This window comes from Melanostigma gelatinosum, assembly GCF_949748355.1.
Source record: "Melanostigma gelatinosum genome assembly, chromosome: 9".
Taxonomy (NCBI): Eukaryota; Metazoa; Chordata; class Actinopteri; order Perciformes; family Zoarcidae; genus Melanostigma; species Melanostigma gelatinosum.
In genome coordinates this window covers 18615103-18633341 of record NC_136642.1, presented here as the reverse complement: position 1 = coordinate 18633341, position 18239 = coordinate 18615103, and the positions used below count along the sequence as shown (strand labels likewise).

The 18239-nt window shown below is 42.8% G+C and overlaps 1 protein-coding gene across 1 annotated transcript in view; it reads left to right on the top strand.

Moving 5' to 3' along the window:
- cobl (cordon-bleu WH2 repeat protein) overlaps positions 1 to 18239 on the top strand; it is a 50048-nt gene that overhangs the window by 6793 nt on the left and 25016 nt on the right. The window contains exons 3-9 of the mRNA XM_079275552.1: positions 5710 to 5940; positions 7892 to 8102; positions 10025 to 10253; positions 11663 to 11707; positions 12420 to 12508; positions 12880 to 12951; positions 17656 to 17838. Of these exons, the coding sequence (XP_079131678.1) occupies positions 5710 to 5940; positions 7892 to 8102; positions 10025 to 10253; positions 11663 to 11707; positions 12420 to 12508; positions 12880 to 12951; positions 17656 to 17838 (1060 nt within the window). The remainder of the gene's footprint in view (positions 1 to 5709; positions 5941 to 7891; positions 8103 to 10024; positions 10254 to 11662; positions 11708 to 12419; positions 12509 to 12879; positions 12952 to 17655; positions 17839 to 18239) is intronic.

The following is an 18239-nucleotide window of genomic DNA, read 5'->3' as shown; positions in this document are numbered from 1 at the left end:
GTTGTTTGGGCACTCTCACATTGGCTTCATTTCTCAGTACCAGAGGTTGCCGCTTTTAAATTTTTTTTTTATTGATTTCAGAGAATTATGTGTTGCGTTACGTTAAAACTATTGGTGGTTGTGGTGGACCACCTCTGCAGGGAGAATACAGAGAGCCACACTATCACTGTCATTGAGCCTCTGTGCTCTGCTTTGCAGTGGGGTGTGTTTTTTTTAACCACATGGCTGGTAATACGAGCAACAAGGCATGTGCTGAATAAGGAAGTTGAGTGCCTAGCAACTGTAGACAAATGCTTTACTGGGCTCATATGTCTCCAATACTCACAACACAGCACACAACACTCACAACACAACACACACTACTTGAAGCTTTCACACTCTCTTTCTGTACCTCCCTTGGTTCGTGTGTCATTTCTGCTCCTCTTTGCTCTGGATCACTGTGCATTCCCCCCAAAATCGACAGCTGCTACTAAACTGAGGTTTGCACAAGTAGTATAAATATAGGTTGCCATGGGGCGCACCGTGACACCAGAGGGGTATGCTGTGAGTGTCAGGGGAGTGACTCTGGGTCCAGGATGTGTAGCATTCACAGTGTCCAATGCATCATGGGAGGTTTAACACTCAAGTGTTGGGCGTGGTCTTGAAGTGGCACTCGGGGATAAAACACGCTTACTTTGTTGATGTTTCTACTGATGTGTCTCCCAAATAATATTTCATGTTTTTGAAGGTATGATCATGAACTGAGGACATGTTTTGTAATCAGTCAGCAATATTACAGAATGGAGCTTTATTCTTTTCAAATTAAGTTGATTTTGCAGTATTGCTTTGAATACAGTTTACTCTCTGAGTTGCAGATTGATATACTTTGACATTTCCATTATTGGACTTTTAGCTTCCATGTCTTGCTCAGGGTCAGAGGTCAGGGATCAAACCATCAACCTTGCTCTTGATAGCCAACCTCCTCTACCAACCAAGCTCCTGCTGCCTGTTCTGTCTGTCTGTCTGTCTCCGTTACTGCTTCTCTGACTGCATGAGTGTGGCTCTGTCTGCTGCCTTCATTCATAGTTTGATTTACTCACTTCCACAGCAGACGTTGTTTACAGTGGTCCAGTCTGTCTGTCTGTCTGTCTCTGCTTTTCTCATGCGCTCTCATGTGTAGCATTCTGTACCATTGCATTGTAGGTGTCAGTAACAGACTGGCCATGTTGGTTTTGCTTAATGAAATATCATAAAGCACATACGAATTAAATGGTATCTATATCATTAGTTGTGAGGCTCAAGAGAGCAGTGGACTTAGCAGAAAAGAAATTGCAACAAAGAAGCCGCCTACTTGTAAATGGAATTTGTTTTGGTGAGAATGATGCTGACAGAGCACATTTCAGTGCATCAACTAATATATTCCATTATTTTTACAAGACCTTCAGGAGTGGGAACTGTTTCTATGGCATCAATAAATAAATCACTGACGGTTACCCCCCCCCCCCCCCCTTGGCAATCCTGAAGGTCTCCGGTGTGTCTGAGCAGTGTTATGTAATTGAACTTGTCGACGAACAACAGTAATCTGACTGACGTTCATGGATTTGCATTGTGCTCGCTGTGGCGCTGTGTTTGCAGCGCTGTTTGTCCAAGCCTGTAATTTGAGGGGCATTTCATTTTTTCTGCATACACCCTGCAATTATCCAACAGCTTTTTTTTTTCCATCGATGTGGGACAGTTTCAAATGTTTGTAGTCTTCATTTTGTCCTATATTCACCTTGATCTGTGTCTTTGCACAAACACGGTCCTACTCTCACATCCAGGCTTGATTTATAGTGACTTGCTCAGCAGTGAGCGAGGTTGTATTTGGGTCAGGAAGGTGGCAGCCTTACATACACGCACACACAGACACACATACACAGACACTCAGACTAATCTGTTAAAGAGGCTAACAGACAGACCGCAAAATAGGACGACTGGTCTGCTGCATATAGGCCCACGTCTACCTACAAAGGTAAGGCTGTAAGTGATTATGCCATGTTGACAAGAAGTAAAAGTTCACCAAACACGCGGTCAGATTATTGATCTTGTTTACTCAGTGTTTGATCAAATATTGCCTCGTCTGATTTTATTCATTCTAAGCTGTATTTCATTTCGTCAAAAATGTCTGTTTGGGTTAAGACGGCTTCAAACTCTCCTCACTTATAATTACCAACCAGAGTGTGTTTACGTAACTCTTAAAACACACACGGGTTTTGGAGGATTGAGCTGTAGTTTATGCTATTAAGAATGACATCGTAGATTATATCTCCACCATCAACAACACCATTGTATTATGTACAGTAATAGCCGCCATCCACATACAAGGTAAATGTTGGCTGTGGCAGGTAAAAAAATCCAAGTAACCTTCCTCCAAACTCCATACAGGTGTTCTCTGTTCACTTTGTTTCATAGCTGCTCACATGTTGTCCTGGATGATTTTGGACCACATGAGTCTGCTGCACCTTTGGCAGTTTGAGATGAATTCAGCATCTATTTGTTTTAGATCCTTACTTTTGAAACGTTCAGAAACATTACATTTCAGTGCCATAAACACTTTGAGTCTAAACTGATTTAAAAGAGGATGGTGACAGAAATATGTCCGTGTTACAGTATTTCTCAATTGCTAAAACACTAAAACCCATTGGCTGAACAAAGTTCTCAGTTGCCTGAACTCATTTAGCTGATTGTGCAGTCTGTTGTCAATACCTTAAACTGTTCCACATGGTAAAACACAATTTGCAGATCTCACTTAGACTTTTCAGCAAAACTCTAAACACATTCTCAGTCTCAAAACACATTCTGCACTCTAATGCACATGTCATCCACACTGGTAAACACAAGTGGCAACAATCAAATACAAATAGAGAACACATGTCATTGATTAAACACAATCACTCAACATTGATTTCACTTGTATCAAATGATGTGACACAACCAATATAAGCCAGTTTAGAGAGCAAACAGGTGGTTGAAGGTGGGAAGGAGAAAGTCTGAGAATGGATAGAAGAAACAATGTGAGAGGACATCGTGCTTTCTATTTGTTACAGTAACAGCACTGACTGCTCAACAGATGTTGACTGGTTGCAGGTTCATATCAACAAAGAACAAGAATTACAGTATCACAGAGACAAAGGACACGTTTGTGAGCTGCAGGGTACAGTACTGTAAATATAGGGGTACAAGGAGGAGGAAGAACAAAAGAAATTGCAAAGAGCAAAGCACAGTAGTCATTTCTGATCAATTTTGAGCTACTGTAATAGAACATGTTTTCGTTCATATGAAATGTGTTTTGAGATTAAAAATCTACTTCTCCCTGAGAACTATATGTTTTGAACAATGTGTTTTCTATTTATTGGTGTATTGTTTACTGACTGCTTGATGGTGTATATTATTTTGATCACTTTGTTTGTGATTTGAGAGCAGTGTTTGATTTTGAGCACAGGTAAAACTGTTTTGAGGCGAAAGTTTCATTTTGCAAGAGGATTCAGAGGTTTTGTAAATAGTGCTTGAAGATGAGGTTTTGTGTTTACAGTTTTGAGAGAATGGGTGACCGTTTCACGAAATGTGTCTCAGCAATCGAGAAAAACTAATGCTGTTTAGTCGAGCGAAAAGAACGGAGTGGCTCTGAAAGGTCCATTAGTAACGGTGTGTGTGTGTGTGAGAGAGAGTGAGCTCATTTGTAACTCAGTCCCTGTAGCAGCTCAGCACTTACTGCCACCCCCCCCCCCCCCCCCCCCCCCCCCCCCCGTGCCGGAGCAGGGTTTCCTGCCTTCGCTCCCTGCTTCTCCTTTACTCCCTCACTCTCTCTCTGTTTACGCTCGCTCATCCTTACTCTGTGGGAGACGAGGCTTTTCCTAAAGGAGTCTTTGTGCGAGTTAGAGCGAGGGAAAGAGAGAGAGAGAGCGAGGGAGGGAGAGAGAGAGACTATGGTGAGACAGGCCAAAGGGAGAGAAGGATACTAGCTGACTGTGTTAAGCTTGGCCGGGGCCCAGTCCCACAGCTTCACAGAGCCCACTTCTGTTTACCTTCAAAGACCGACCGCAAAAACACGAACATTTCACACATTGACGCGTCTCTAAACTGCTCATTTCGTCCTCTGCTCGTTTCTAAATGCACCTTTAGTCAGAGCACCTTGCAGCTGGTGATCAGAAATGATCTGTACCGTGTTTACACTCCGATCAAAGTGAGGTCTGTCACTCCCCTGAACACTTTCTACATTGCATAACGAGTCAATGACACCACGGGTCGTGTGGGTGAGAGTTGATATCCGACTCAGCTGTTAATGGTTAACTCTGGCCAGGTTAGAGTCCGCTGACTGTGCTATGTTCACATGCATTCTTCCTTCACTGTGCCCTCCTTCGCCTCTTACACTGGGCAGGAGCACCATGGAGGACCCTGGATAATACGCCACTGGATTTAACGTTAACGCGTTCTCTCGGAGAGTTCGCCTCGTCCTTGGAGCTGGATTTATAAACAGCCTGACGTAAACACACAACCCGTGCGGAACACTTCATCAACACGAGGACTGTTTGTGACGTGAGTGGGATGTTTTTCTTTTCGTTATCTAGGGCTAATGTTTGTGCTGCGAAGGCCGAGAGGGAGTGCGTGCTGAGATGTGTGCTGTAGGAAAGCGGGTTGTCACTGTTGGCGGAATGAAGTGCTCGATTTCCGCCTAATCAGCTGCGTCTGTCAGGCGAAGTGCAGTCGATGTTGAGCCGAGGTCAAATGGGCAGAGAGCAGCGTCTCGTGTCGTTGACATCTGACACAGCTCCACCCGTAGGAGTTGTGGTTTTTATAGAGCTATTGTCAGCAGACTAATGAACCGTGGAATGCACCTGAGCCAATCAAATACCTTATGGCCCTCTGAATATTGCTGCTTTCAAAAGTTTTTGAGTCACGACAAAGATCCTTCTTTTACTATGCTGGAATTACAATTTTATCAGATGGTTTCAATGAACCTAATGTTCACAGTTTAGTATTACTTGTTGAGTATGTCTTTAAATAAACTGCACAGGTATGGAGTAAGACTTGACGAGGGAATTGTCCTTGTGAAAGCTTTTTTAAAAGCAGACCTATGACACTGTGGTATTTTCTTAAACTCTGAGTGATATTACAGAGGGTGTTATTATGAATTATTCTATTGTTATTTAGATTTAGTTTTAGGAACAGATTGAATAAGCAGCTGCTCAGGAGTGGATCGTCTTCTTGACAACCGAAAGCGCATCAGCTCAGCACATCTGAAGGCCGTTTCGTAATGGAAGTGAAGAGAAAGGTTGAGTCACGAACGGAAACAAAGTCATTGGTATTCAGGCTGCTCCCTGAGTAGCGCGGCAGTGGGTTGCTGTTGTGCTGTGTCACTAAGACTGGAGGAGAGACAAACTAAAACAAGCGACATCATTTCATTTGTTAATAAGAATGAAAACACACTCAGAGTGTGGAAACATTGCATCGGATGAACAAAGGAATGATTCATCGCTTTCTTGACTTAGTAATCGAAACGTCTTGTGTCCTCGATGACTCCGATAACAGATTGATGTACAACATGTGAAATAAATACCCCCTTTTTTTATTTATTTAAACATACTCCACTAAAGTCCCACATGGAAAACGTAGTACGATCCAGGAAAAACAAACACCCAAGAGTTCATAATGTTGTATCTTCTGTGTATCTTTGCCGTTGTCGTGTCCCAGGAAGAGAATGAAGGCACGCGCCCCGCCTCCGCCGCAGGTCCCGCTACCCGGCCCGCTACCCGGCCCGCTACCCGGCCCGCTACCCGCCCCGCGCCACATCTTTAGAAACGCTGTACCTGACGGGGGAGGCACGTCAGGCGTGGACGCCAAGGAGAACCTGCTGAGGCCCACGGTGGATTTACAGCTAACCCTACCACAGGGGAACCAGACGGCAATAACTGAGGATGGCAGGTGAGAGGGGCAGAGAGGCACAAATTGAATCCCGGTGTATCGCCCCTTTTACAAGGGCTTGTGGTCAATACTGTTGTTTGACAGCCAAATGTCCGTCCATCCATAGCTGCATGAAATTATGTAAATCTATAGATACGAGGATCTTAGCTATTGCTGAGCTGAACAATTGTTGTTACCGTACGCTGACCAGACAAACAGCATGAGACTCGTTGCTGTGCCAGTGGGGCCTTGTCAAGGGGTCCCGTTCCCAGCACAAGCTTTGTCCCAGAGAGTCTCCCAATGAAGGCTGTCCTGCTGGTGCCCTCTGTCCCTAATGAGGTTCTCTCATTTGGGGCAGAAAATCAGGGATGCCTCCTTAGTACAGAACAACATGCTGCTCTTTTGATAAACATGTGCAGACTTTAGGCTACTAGACGTCAATGTGCTACCTCTGATTAGAAGTAAAAGTAAGTAATTAGTATCGTTTTATAATATTAATCTTTACTTCAACATGTGGAACTTTGCCAACTGCCTGTTAAAACTATTTCAAAAGGTGTTGGTTAGTATCGCAGCCTTACTCCAGATCCTTTTGGGGAAAGGAATGTATGATATTACATGTTGGCTACAAAGGGGGTGTGTTTACAGCTCTCCCGCTCCCTCATAAGATCCTCATAAGATAAAGGCAAAGGTGTCATAAACACACAGATGTGTCATAAATATCTGATACTAAGTAGCACAACCCCCAATCACGACTGTAATTACTTAATTGTACGAGCTTGGCAATCAAACAAGGCAAAATAAGACAACAATATCTCCTTAAAAAAACATGATGTAAAGACAGTAAACGGTGTTCATGTTTGATTAAAGTCCAGAATGGTTTATGGTTCAAACTTGCACATTTGTTTCGCTCTGTTGAAGGATTGATGCTAACACTGTAATGTGCAGATCTGATTATAGTATAACACCAATGTTGTATCTTCATAGTATACAGTTGGCTTTTCCAAAAATTCAATCTGCAATAAGAATTCAAGATACAAAGAATTATTATTATGTATTTATTATTTTTTAATTTAAATCAGGAGACAATTTATACTCATAACTTTTGAACCTTCAGTGTAAACTACCCCGACTTGTCATGATTATAAAATCACATGATGCAAACGACTTTAAATCTCAAGTTCAGTGAGAATGAGCCACGCTTGGCTACATAGCCATTGGGGTTACCAGGTTAAACTGTAACATATTTAATACCACATTTGACCGTTACCTTTGGAAAGTGATTGTGTTGTGAATCTGCTAACTCATCTTAAGGAGCACATAGTAACACAGCACACTGGGTCTGTTGATGGTGGTTTTAGTGATTGTCAATGGTGTCCTTTGTGGCGGCAGCTCTCTCAGCTCTGTCATCTGATCTGGCTGTTCCCAGAAAACATCGGAGACTGTCTCTTGGTTTCTTTATCTGAGGATTGACAGGTAGTACTGCAGGCCTCCTCATCAGCTGCACCAGACACACAACGCAGCGCAGCGGACTGCAGAGCTTCTCTCGTGGCTTAATGGACATAAGTACTCATGTCAACAAGTACTCTGTCATTATTTCTCGATGCCACCATGTTTTGTCGCTGCCTTTTTATTGTTGGAGGCTCTTTTCAGAGTTTCTGTGGAGATAAACCGTACAGATTAAATCTACAACAGCTGCTGTTATTGTTTTGTTTGTTTTTTAATTCTCCTGCTAAAGATAGACGAAGAAAACCGTAAAGAGTGAGTGACCGTAAAGAGTGAGTGACTCTTCCCTTCAGCAGAACTAAAACTAAGTTAGGATTCGTAACCCAATCTTCTCTCCTGCCTCCCTCTTATCCTCCCTCGCTCCCCGTCTCCTCCTGTGGTTCTTTCTTCCAAACTCCCCCCCTCTCTTTCACTTTCTGTCTTCCTTCCTCCCTCCCTCCCTCCCTCCCTCCCTCCCTCCCTCTCTCAGTAAGGCGCTGATGGACCTGCTGGTCGAGTTGTGTAGCCGCCACCATCTGAATCCGGCGCTGCACACCCTGGAGCTGCTGTCGCCCGAGGGCCACTCTTTGGGGTTCAAGCCCAACGCTTTGCTGGGCTCCCTCGACGTGGCCTGTGTCCTCATCAAGGAGAAAGTCTGGGAGGAGAGAGTGGTGCGCAGACCGGCGCCCAAAGTGCCAGAGGTGAGTTACAGCGGAGCCTGACGGTTATATGTTTGTTCTTTTAAGATGTTATACATGTCACAGCAGATATAAACGCTGCTGGAATTGGGTTTGGTTCGGCTTGGCATGGATTCCTCTGGGCTTTGAGACAGTGACATCTAATATGTTAACAAATTAAAGCAAATTAAATAATAAGAGTGTGCATAATAACTAGAAATAAAAAGAATACCCCAAAGCTATCTATGTTTTTGTCGAGAATAGCAGTGGAAAAGCCCTTCATGTGACAGTGCAGTGTGCATAGCTCCTTACCCTGTCGCCCTCTGTAATGTCCGTCCCTCCTCTCTCTACCTGTTACCTCTGACGGCTGGCAGAAAGCAAGGCCAGTGAAACCTGTAAGGGCCCATGCTAAGGTAGGATGCCAATTGGGATTAACTGGCCGAGCATGACATTGGAGTCAGTTCTTATGGTGTTTCAGTCTTAAATGTGCCTTTTTTCGTCTTCATCACCGGTCTTGTTGCCATCAGTTTTTTTTTACAACTCACTTGCCGACCTGAACTTATTCCGACTGAGCGTTAGTCTCTTTGTCTGCCCCTTTTTCTCTGCTCTCCTCCTACAGTTTGAATATTTGATGAGTGCCTTACCTTTAGTTACCATGCATTATTTCTGGGCTCTCTACAGAACATTTCTCAGGGCTCGCTGGTTGCTCTCTCTCTCTCTCTTTGACCCCGCCTGGCCTCAGGCCAGACACTGACGCTATTCCAGTTGTATCTGTCTACACCGATCAATGCAGTCTAATACAACATTTAGAGGTGATTCTAATGTAAAATCCACTCTCATTGACATAAATCAAAATGTAGGAAAATACATTTTAATGAGATGCAATACCAGGTTGATGCTTTGCCATCGGACCCTAAAAACACACTGACTTTTGGAGTAAACACCTCACCTGAGAGTGAAAGCATCTGTTTGACTGTGATGAAGTGTTACTGTGCTGTGTTACTGGGATTGCCTGCCTCTGTTAGTTAATTTGTCTGAAGACCAACACCTGGTGAACTACCAGTGAGATAAACAGAAGATTTGGGCACTACACACACTCCCCAAAAGTAAAGAAAACTGTTGATTTTTGAAAAATGTCCACCACTTTCATCCAGCAACACCAACCCCCTCACCCTACTTTAAGATAACCGAAGGACCCCTGTACCCCTCTAATGTCTACTATTCTGTCATCTTTTTTGACAGTTTTGACCGTGACACTGGTGTCTTACTGGAGACGTTCGTTACCTTTTGGCAGAATCCTGCGCAAGAAGAATATTTCAGGCACTTGGACTGGAGTATGTTTTTATAGAGGCTGATGTGAACCACTTAGTGATGAAGACCGTCGCACAGAGTGGCCCTTCTGTCTCCATAATAGAACACTCTGTAAAGTCTAGGTTTACACACAGACATCAAAGATCACGTGCATGAATGCACACACATTATGCACACAGATATCATCTTTGGTCTATAAAATGCTCCTTTTTTTTCTGTCAGCAACCAAAGTCTAAGCTTAAGTTACTCATTGTTGAAGTGTCTTTTCTTTCTCCATCTCTCCTTTGCACATGTTTTACATTTCACGCGTTTTGTTCTTCCTCTATAAAACCTTCAGACAGCAACTCATTCAGTTCACCTGTACTGTCTGCTCTTTGAGCTTTGATTCTTTTTGTCTTTTTTCTTCCATCAAGGCCGTCCTGTTTCCTTCTTTCTTCAGCAGAGATGTAGCCAACAGAGGACCTTCACTTTGTTTATCTTTTTACACTCTTGTTATCCTACTGGTTCAAATCCCTGTTCCGTGACTGCAGAATCTGAAAATGCCTCCAATAGTCACAACAGTGAGCCCCAATTAGCCTTTTTATTTCACCCATTTCTCCATTTCTGTTCCCACCCTTCTCCCCTCTCTACGGCAGAAAACGGTGCGTTTGATGGTGAACTACCACGGCAGCCAGAAGGCAGTGGTACGGGTCAACCCGTTTGTACCCCTACAGGCTCTGGTACCAGTCATCTGTGACAAGTGCGAGTTCGAGCCTGCACACGTCCTGCTGCTGAAGGACAGCATCAGTCGCCACGAGTTGCCGCTGGACAAATCGCTAACAGAGCTGGGGATCAAGGAGCTCTACATACACAATCAGAGTCTAGGTAAACCTTGATCACTTGATTCTGTCTATTTCGTTTTTTCTTTTTTGGGGGTTCAGTCACTTTTAGATTGCTCAATATTCAATGTATATTAAGTACCCAGAACAGTAACCACATTTTCAAAAGCAGACAACTTTTCAACGTTCCCCTCCTTAGCGTCTCCAAGTGGTATCATAGTTGGTGCTTCTGTCGCAAAAACAACCGGATCGCTTTCCATTTTCCTCAGAACTTGGCGACAACCAACCATACAGGAGTAGGACACACACTGTATTTCTTTCTCCCCCACAGTTACAAGGATTGTTCCACCGTGGGCCACATACGCTACTGGGGATAGTAACTTCAAAGACATTGATACTCGTTGGTAACTGGGGATAGCTACCGGGTAAAACAAAGGGGCTATCCTTTGGCTGTTTTGGTTGAGCAATGGTTAACAAAGCCGTAAATCCAGCCCTCATTTCCCCGGGAGATGGAACCGGCAGACACTAAAGGTGTCATTATTCAATAGCTATCACATTGTGCAATCAATATTTACTTTCTAATCAGAAAAAAACATCATTATAGCCACTTTAAATAATATAATTTTATAAATTTTAAATGTGAAAAAATGGTTATTAATATAATTATTTACATAGTTATTTCGTTTTGTTCGATTGAATGAATTAAACATGAATAGAGCCCTATGAATTAAACATCAATAGAGTTTTTAGCTGTGCTACAAATTTGACAGCTTTATCTTAAGCCACCATAAAAAGGCAATGTTGTATGTAAGATGTAGCAACGTTTTATATTCATGATGAGAATAACACAGTTGCACAACAGAACTTATATGTTTCGTCATTCTGTGTCTTGTGAGCTTCTGTTTAGGGACCTTAAGTGAGCACAAATGAGGGTTTTCTTATTCACCTCCGCTCTCTACCAGCTGATTGAGGACAGCCATCCATATGGCAAAGCCGCCATAATATTTTCATCTAAATGAACCTTGGTAAATACAGTGTGTCCCTGGGGGTACAATAACTAGAATGTTGTGTTTTTATCTGATAGTAAGTTGAATTATGGTCTAAGATCTGATATCGTGGGTCATTACCATGGTAACAGTCACACCCAAAATTCCAGATACTGTAGTTATGGTCATGACGGATGCAAGCAAGGACATTTAGAACATTACTCAATGTTTATGGTCAAATAGTATTACGTAACGGTTGTATTCTGTTATTCAAGCGTTCTCTATGGAGCCTGGTTCATCGTTTAGTTTGTGTCATGATGTGTTTAAATGCACTCAGTGGTGAAACACTCCCGGCGGTGTTGCGGTGCTACAACATTGCAAATAGAACAGATCGATTGATTGTTTTTGATGCAGGTCAGTTGTCCAATAAATGACTTCCTGTGTTTTTAAAGCTTGTTATGTTTTCCAGTTCTCCAGCCTAAGCGGGCTTCTGCTCCAGCTCTTAACTACTCAGGTATAAAGTCATGATACGTGTAGCTGGTTCCAACCACGTAGCTGTTTAACCCAACGTACTGCCGCTTGCTTATTAACCCTGCTTTTTTTGCTTTGTTTGCTTGCTATAGCCACCCATCTCAAAGAAACAATTTTAGTTTTAATGTTTTCATTTTGATACTTGTGGAAACATCATCTATGCGGTCAATTTGAAATGATTTGCTGTTGACTTAGTTTGCGTTTTTTATTCAGAACGCAGTCGTAGAGCTCTGTGATTGTTTTAATTAGTTTACATTCCCTCCCTGCCCTCAAGTCAACAGTGTTATCATGAGACATTCTTAACTCACCGCTTTGTAGACTGGGACAGACAGAGGTGGTCCATGAGAAGAATAAAGCTATAGCGCCCTCTGCTGAGGAAACTCAGAGGATTATTCTGTTCGCTTCTTTGTGAATAAAATCAGGTGGAGTATGCAGACCGTTCCAAAATGTTTTAAAACAACCAATTAAAGAGCATACAGATAAAGCAAAGCACATATATTGGATATCATAGGAATCACGGTATCCTACTATCTTGGCAATCTCTTGTTATCTAATTAACCCACGCATGCTGCGATCATTAGGCACTCATTTCTACTAAATTCCTCAGACTGAACCTGACTTTTTTGCTTTTTATGAGTCACTTACACTATCATGTCCAACTCCTCTCCCCCTCCTCCTCCTCCTCTTTTTCATAGACTCCATGCGCTCCAGTACTACCAGTCTGAACAGAGCAGAGAAGAAAGGCCTCTTGGGTATCTTCCAATTCAGCAGGAGGAAAACCAAGGTAAGACTCCAGATCTCTGTTGCTGCTTTTTTTTTTTTTTTGACAATTTGTTAATGTTTTAGTATTCTTCTCCCTCTTTAACAATTTCCCTTTCAGCAGTTTTATTATCAAAGTTGATGTTGGTCACAGACACAGTGATTCATTGTATTGATAGAATTAACAGCCCCTCCCCTCTAATGTCGTCATAACTGTCCACTAAGTTTAGCATGACTCATTTGCACCAGTGTCGTGGGAAATATATTGCTGTGTAATAATTAACAAGCTAACCTTGAGTGGTGCATGCCATTCATACTTGCTCAGATTGCTAGCCGAGGCTAACTGCATTGCTGAACAGTGGAATGCTACATGTTAGCTGTGCCTTCCGTTTGCAGACTGACACAACATCTATGGACACGGATGACTGTGGTGATAAAGTTATCCAAATAACAGACACTCAATCTAACGTAAGTACTACTAACGCATCTGACGGGGTCCAGGTGTGATGAGTCAAATCAAAGTGGGGTTTGGTTTTACTGTGATCTCACCTTAACTCGTCTCTGACGCATTCCAATCATATAATGTGGACGGAATAACAGGAACCCCTGTACAATATAATACAAACCAGCACAAACCACAAGCACTAACACAGGGTTGGATCAACAGAAATTGGTCAAACTACACAAGCTAGTACTTCCTATTGCAGGTCAGTGGTATTGGGTTTTATCACATGGTGTGGGGGGTTCCTGTTGTTATGTCCATTTATTGTATGGCTGCTGGTACTTTCATATGGCATTAATATAAAAGCCTTTTCTGTTGAAGTCTGGGTAAATAATGTTTTTTACAGAAACAACATACTGCATGCCTGTTATATTCAACATCATGGTAGATTGTGAAGAAACACTAAAAGACATTAGAGATGCTCTGTTTCTTGAACTGTTGAGAAATGTTGATCGGGTGAGGAAGGTGGCACCAGTGCTGGTTGACAATGCCAGTATGATCAAAGCTTATTACTTTTAGTGTAAAATGTTTTCACATTCAGGTTTCCTTTCCTTCCTAGTTATTACCAGCCTCAGGGCAATCTTTACAGAACACGGCCTCCAGAATTGTCTGCTGATTGCTCCTGTGCGATGTGTATTGAGTTGTGGTTATGAGCACTGATGTCCTCCAGAGGGCAGCAAGTGCCTCCTTTGATTGGTCAGCGGCGTGTTCTCACTCTCACGCCCCAAAAGAGGAGCTCCCACTTATGAGGGAGTGTACAGTCTGTGCTCAAGGACCAAGAGGGATCCGTGTCCACAGCGGCCCATATGACTGGTGTTGACCAGTTTCGGGGAGATTCACAACAAACTGGAGCCGCAATATAATCTCCCTACAACCACTCCAGTGTGTGTGTGTGTGTGTGTGTGTGTGGCATTTACATTCATGTTGACGCACACGCACGTTTAGAGGCTGCGTCGAACAGCTCTGTCAGATCTGTAACGTAATCACGTTAATTTGATTTGGAAGCCATGAACTTCAGGTCATCAGCAGCCATCTGTGGTTCACCTCAGATCAATATGGCGTTCGATTACATTAGCTGGAAAAAAAACCACCGGCCGGCTCACTCTGGTTCACTTCTCTGTCCGGCCCAAGCACAAAGCTCTTGGAAGGACTGCTCCACCCTTCCAGCTCTTTGTTCTCAGCGTTTCCTTCCATGTCTCGTCAACATTGAGTCGTTTTCGTCGTCACCATCATCATCCTCTTCCTCAAGATCAAATTGATGAAATAACAATAAAGGAAGACCAAGAAAAGACGATAGCGGAGCATGAATTAGACAGAGTATGGGCCATTTGCTTTCATGTGAAATGTCATTTTAAAAACTGAAATGTATAAGACAGTGGGAGCTAATTAATATGTATTAATATTGCTATAATATCAGCCACTGCCAGTGGGCTGTAATGCAGCCTTTTCTCTCTGATAGGATTGTTTCTCAGCCAGGGACTGTTATCAGACCACACACATGCATTCGTGCACACAAGCAACACACACACACACACACACACACACACACACACACACACACACACACACACACACACGTAGAGTGTTATCAGCCTAAAGGCATCATATTACCCTACCTTGGCTACATTAGCACTAAAAGCCCAGCCTCTTATCGCTAATTGTTCATTCAGGGCTAAACTGCTTTGTGTGTGTGTGTGTGTGTGTGTGTGTGTGTGTGGTCTTAAAACACCAACATGTTTAGATAGCATCATGTTATGGGGCAGTGCTGCTTCTGAAGCAAGCTCTCTTATAAAGGGAAATGTGCTTGTTTTTTCTTGTTTTTTTGCTGATTGTGTCAGTTTACTTTTGATTGGCTCATACTTATCAAGTATACTTATTAAGTATCTCAGAGCAGCATATTGGCCATAACCAACATTCCCAAAGAGGCAGGGATGTGGGCCAGCTTTTAGGTGTTTGAGCAGAACAATTTTTGAAACACATCCTATCTGCTCCAACCTCCTCATCCTCCCATCACAGCAATGACGTGCAATTACACAATTTGGGAGCCTCACAATTGTGAGAGCATTTTTCGGACCTCAAGGCTCCAGTACCAATGATATTCAATTATTTGGCCACCAATAAACATGATTCTACATGGATATAATTTACACAAATTTCTGGTTTTCAAGAATTTCTCTGCGGCATTAATACTTTCGATAACATCATTACTCCAAGCGCAGATGAAGATACAGTTCAGGTTCATAGATATTAAAGTATGGCACAGGTCTGACCTATTCACGCTCACACTCACACCTACGGGCAATTAACCCAAGTGGGAGGAAGCCGGTAAACGCGGAGATAACCCACCCTGACACGGCGAGAACATGCAGACTCCACACGGAGGGGCGGTGCACCCAGGTGCCTCTTGCTGTGAGGCGACAATGCTCACACCACACCACGGTGCAGGTCCCACATTTAATACGTGCTCTTACTATTCACATTGTAGTACATTGTCATTGTCGTACTATATGTATAAATGTGCTTGTGTTTGAAAAGTAACTTGACTGGAAGTCTCGTCTTTGATGACTTCCGGTGGTCCTTTGACACCATGACATCACTGTTGGGTGTGGTTACAGGACAAGTTCACACTTCTGACCACACCCATCAGGGGTGAAACTGACTTTCAGGTTTCAACCATAGAGGGCAGTGAAACATTGCGTTTCAGTCAGGAGTTGTTCCTGAAGCAACTTGTCAAAGAGCAAAAATGTTGATCTTTTCTGTATTGTGTTTTGTATTTAGCTCAGCCTGTAAGTCTTCTTAATATACAGAGCAACCCCCGAGTTGCCATCCGTTTGCTTTGGAGGAGAACTTGTCCTCTCCGCTGAAGTTAGACTAACTCTGATTAGTAGGGTGATTCTGATATTTCTATAGACTACAAGAGATTTTTGCATTTGCATGTGTGGTTTGTAGTAGGATCAGTCATATAAGCGCTAAAAAGCATTCCCCAGAAATACCGTATGCAAGTCACGGCACTTATGAAGAAGTTCTGCAGAAGTTCAATACGCTCGTTTGAAAAATATGCGCTTTGTAATTATGAGGAGGACTCTGTGAATTTGCTGTGGTACGTTTGTTCCAGCTCCCTTTTCCTCTCCCACTGTTTTGACAGATTTCAGGTTGTTTACCAGAGGGAAGGAGTAGAAGAGAACAGGTGAAAAAGTCACACAGAGTTCATGTGAATTTCCTGCTTTGAACGTTAGATGTTGGAAAGGTGAAAGCAAGCTCCTCTTCTTTTAGGATTCCAAATAGAAATCACATCAATCCGTCACGTCCTTCAGCGGCTCTTTTTCTGTTCAGTCAGTCCCCGTCTGCCATCGAGCTCCCCTCCTCCTTACCCTGCTCTGACCTCTGTCACACAGCACAGGGGGAAATACTTTGATTTCGTATTTTAGTTTTAGCCATTTTCTTTTTGTACTGTGTTAATGTGCTTGAATGTATTTTTTTTTTTTTGCCATTTGTTTGTTTTTTGTGAATCACAGATATACTCGGTGTGACTTTAAGTTTTTAACACAAGGGCCATAGTGTTTGGATATTTTGTTATTTAGTATGTTCACAAATGGTTAGAGGTGAGATTTATCTGGTGAATGTGGTCTCCTCGCTCAACAGTACGAACATATCTTGCTACACTATCTCTTCAAGTTCAGTGCGAGGCAACACTACACCAGAATATTATTTAGCATGCTGTAATGTATAAATTAAGACAAACATATTTGTACACACATACTGTATGTGAAATGTCCCCAAAGTAAAAAAAAGCTGCAGACATGCCTGCTGCTCTACTCAAGGCCTTTCTCCCCTGTTCGTTTCCCATCCCTCCCCACTGTGAGATGTTCTAACCTTGGGTCCAATTAATTTATTTTCTTAGATCACGGGGCTGTGAGTCATGGTTTGGTTCCCCCCGTTGTGCCAAGGCTCTGTACCAAGCTGAGCCACGGGGACATTCAGATGTTCAGGAGCACTTTGAGCTCTCTTTGATCAGTTTTTTTATTTTGTTCCAATCTTTTGGTCAGAAGCAGCCACCCTTTTGAAAATGCGGATGCACTTTCAAACTTTGTCAAATGAATGTTGCAATAATTGTTGTGACTACAGAATGGATTAGGCCAAATGTTCATCGCATGCATAGTATATGCATATGAATGCTTATGATAGCTGTCCCTTTTAACCATAAAATCAACCCTTGAAATCAACAGAACCAGTGATATGAGTCCTGTCAGGATATCTTACTATGTAACAGTTTTCAGTTACATTTTGCTGGGCTTCTGATCTGTATTCTTTTAGTTTTTTTAGGATTATTGTGACTCACAAGACATAGTAATTGATATATAATATGATTGACATCATAATATAAGCTATAAGGATAATGACATTGTTATAACAAAGCCAAATAATTCCAATAGCCTTTGGAGAGGCAGAGATTACTAAAGGGAATCCTTCAAGGCATTTCAGTTATGGGTGGCACGACAGCAACATGACCAATTCATACGCCTCACGCTCAGTGGGCATGTGTCTGACTCACTTGAGATTGGAAGCGAAGTGTCCTTAAATCGCCTACATTTACATGTTTGTTCATGTGTACACTTGCGTCCATATTTGTCAGACTTACCTCGCCCTCTTTATTTTGACTTCACCCACAGGGTCTGTCCACCGCGTCAGGGGTCCCCAGCGTAGAAGACCGGCCCAGCACCTTAGGCCAGTCTCAGTCCGTCATGAACCTACCCAGGATGTCTCCCAAGGCTGAGGCCAGGAAGAGGAGGGCCCCAGCGCTACCCGGAGCCCCAACACCCACCATGGGACACGCTAGCTTTGAGGGCTATGAGGTGAGGAGATTTAAAGAGCTGTGCGTTGGTCAGATTTAGACACATTGATGAGATGATGCAAACTACTAACAGAGCTTTACATCATAACATAACGCCGGGTTCTAAATTGCGAGTAAAACCTTATATACAGTACATCCAGTGCGGTGAAAACACTAATTCACACCTGCAGGACGAACACAACATCTCACAAACTCACACACAAGAAAAGACATACAGAAATAAATGGATTATTGTATGAAGACCTTCTTCATACACACATACACTCTCCAACAATGTGTGATTGGGATTATAATAATGATACATTCTTTCATTTTTCTACTTAGGAGCGGTCCAGTTATGTAAAATATCAAAATCCCTCCGCTCTCAGGAGCGAGCCGAAGTAGTAAATCTGAAAGCTGCAA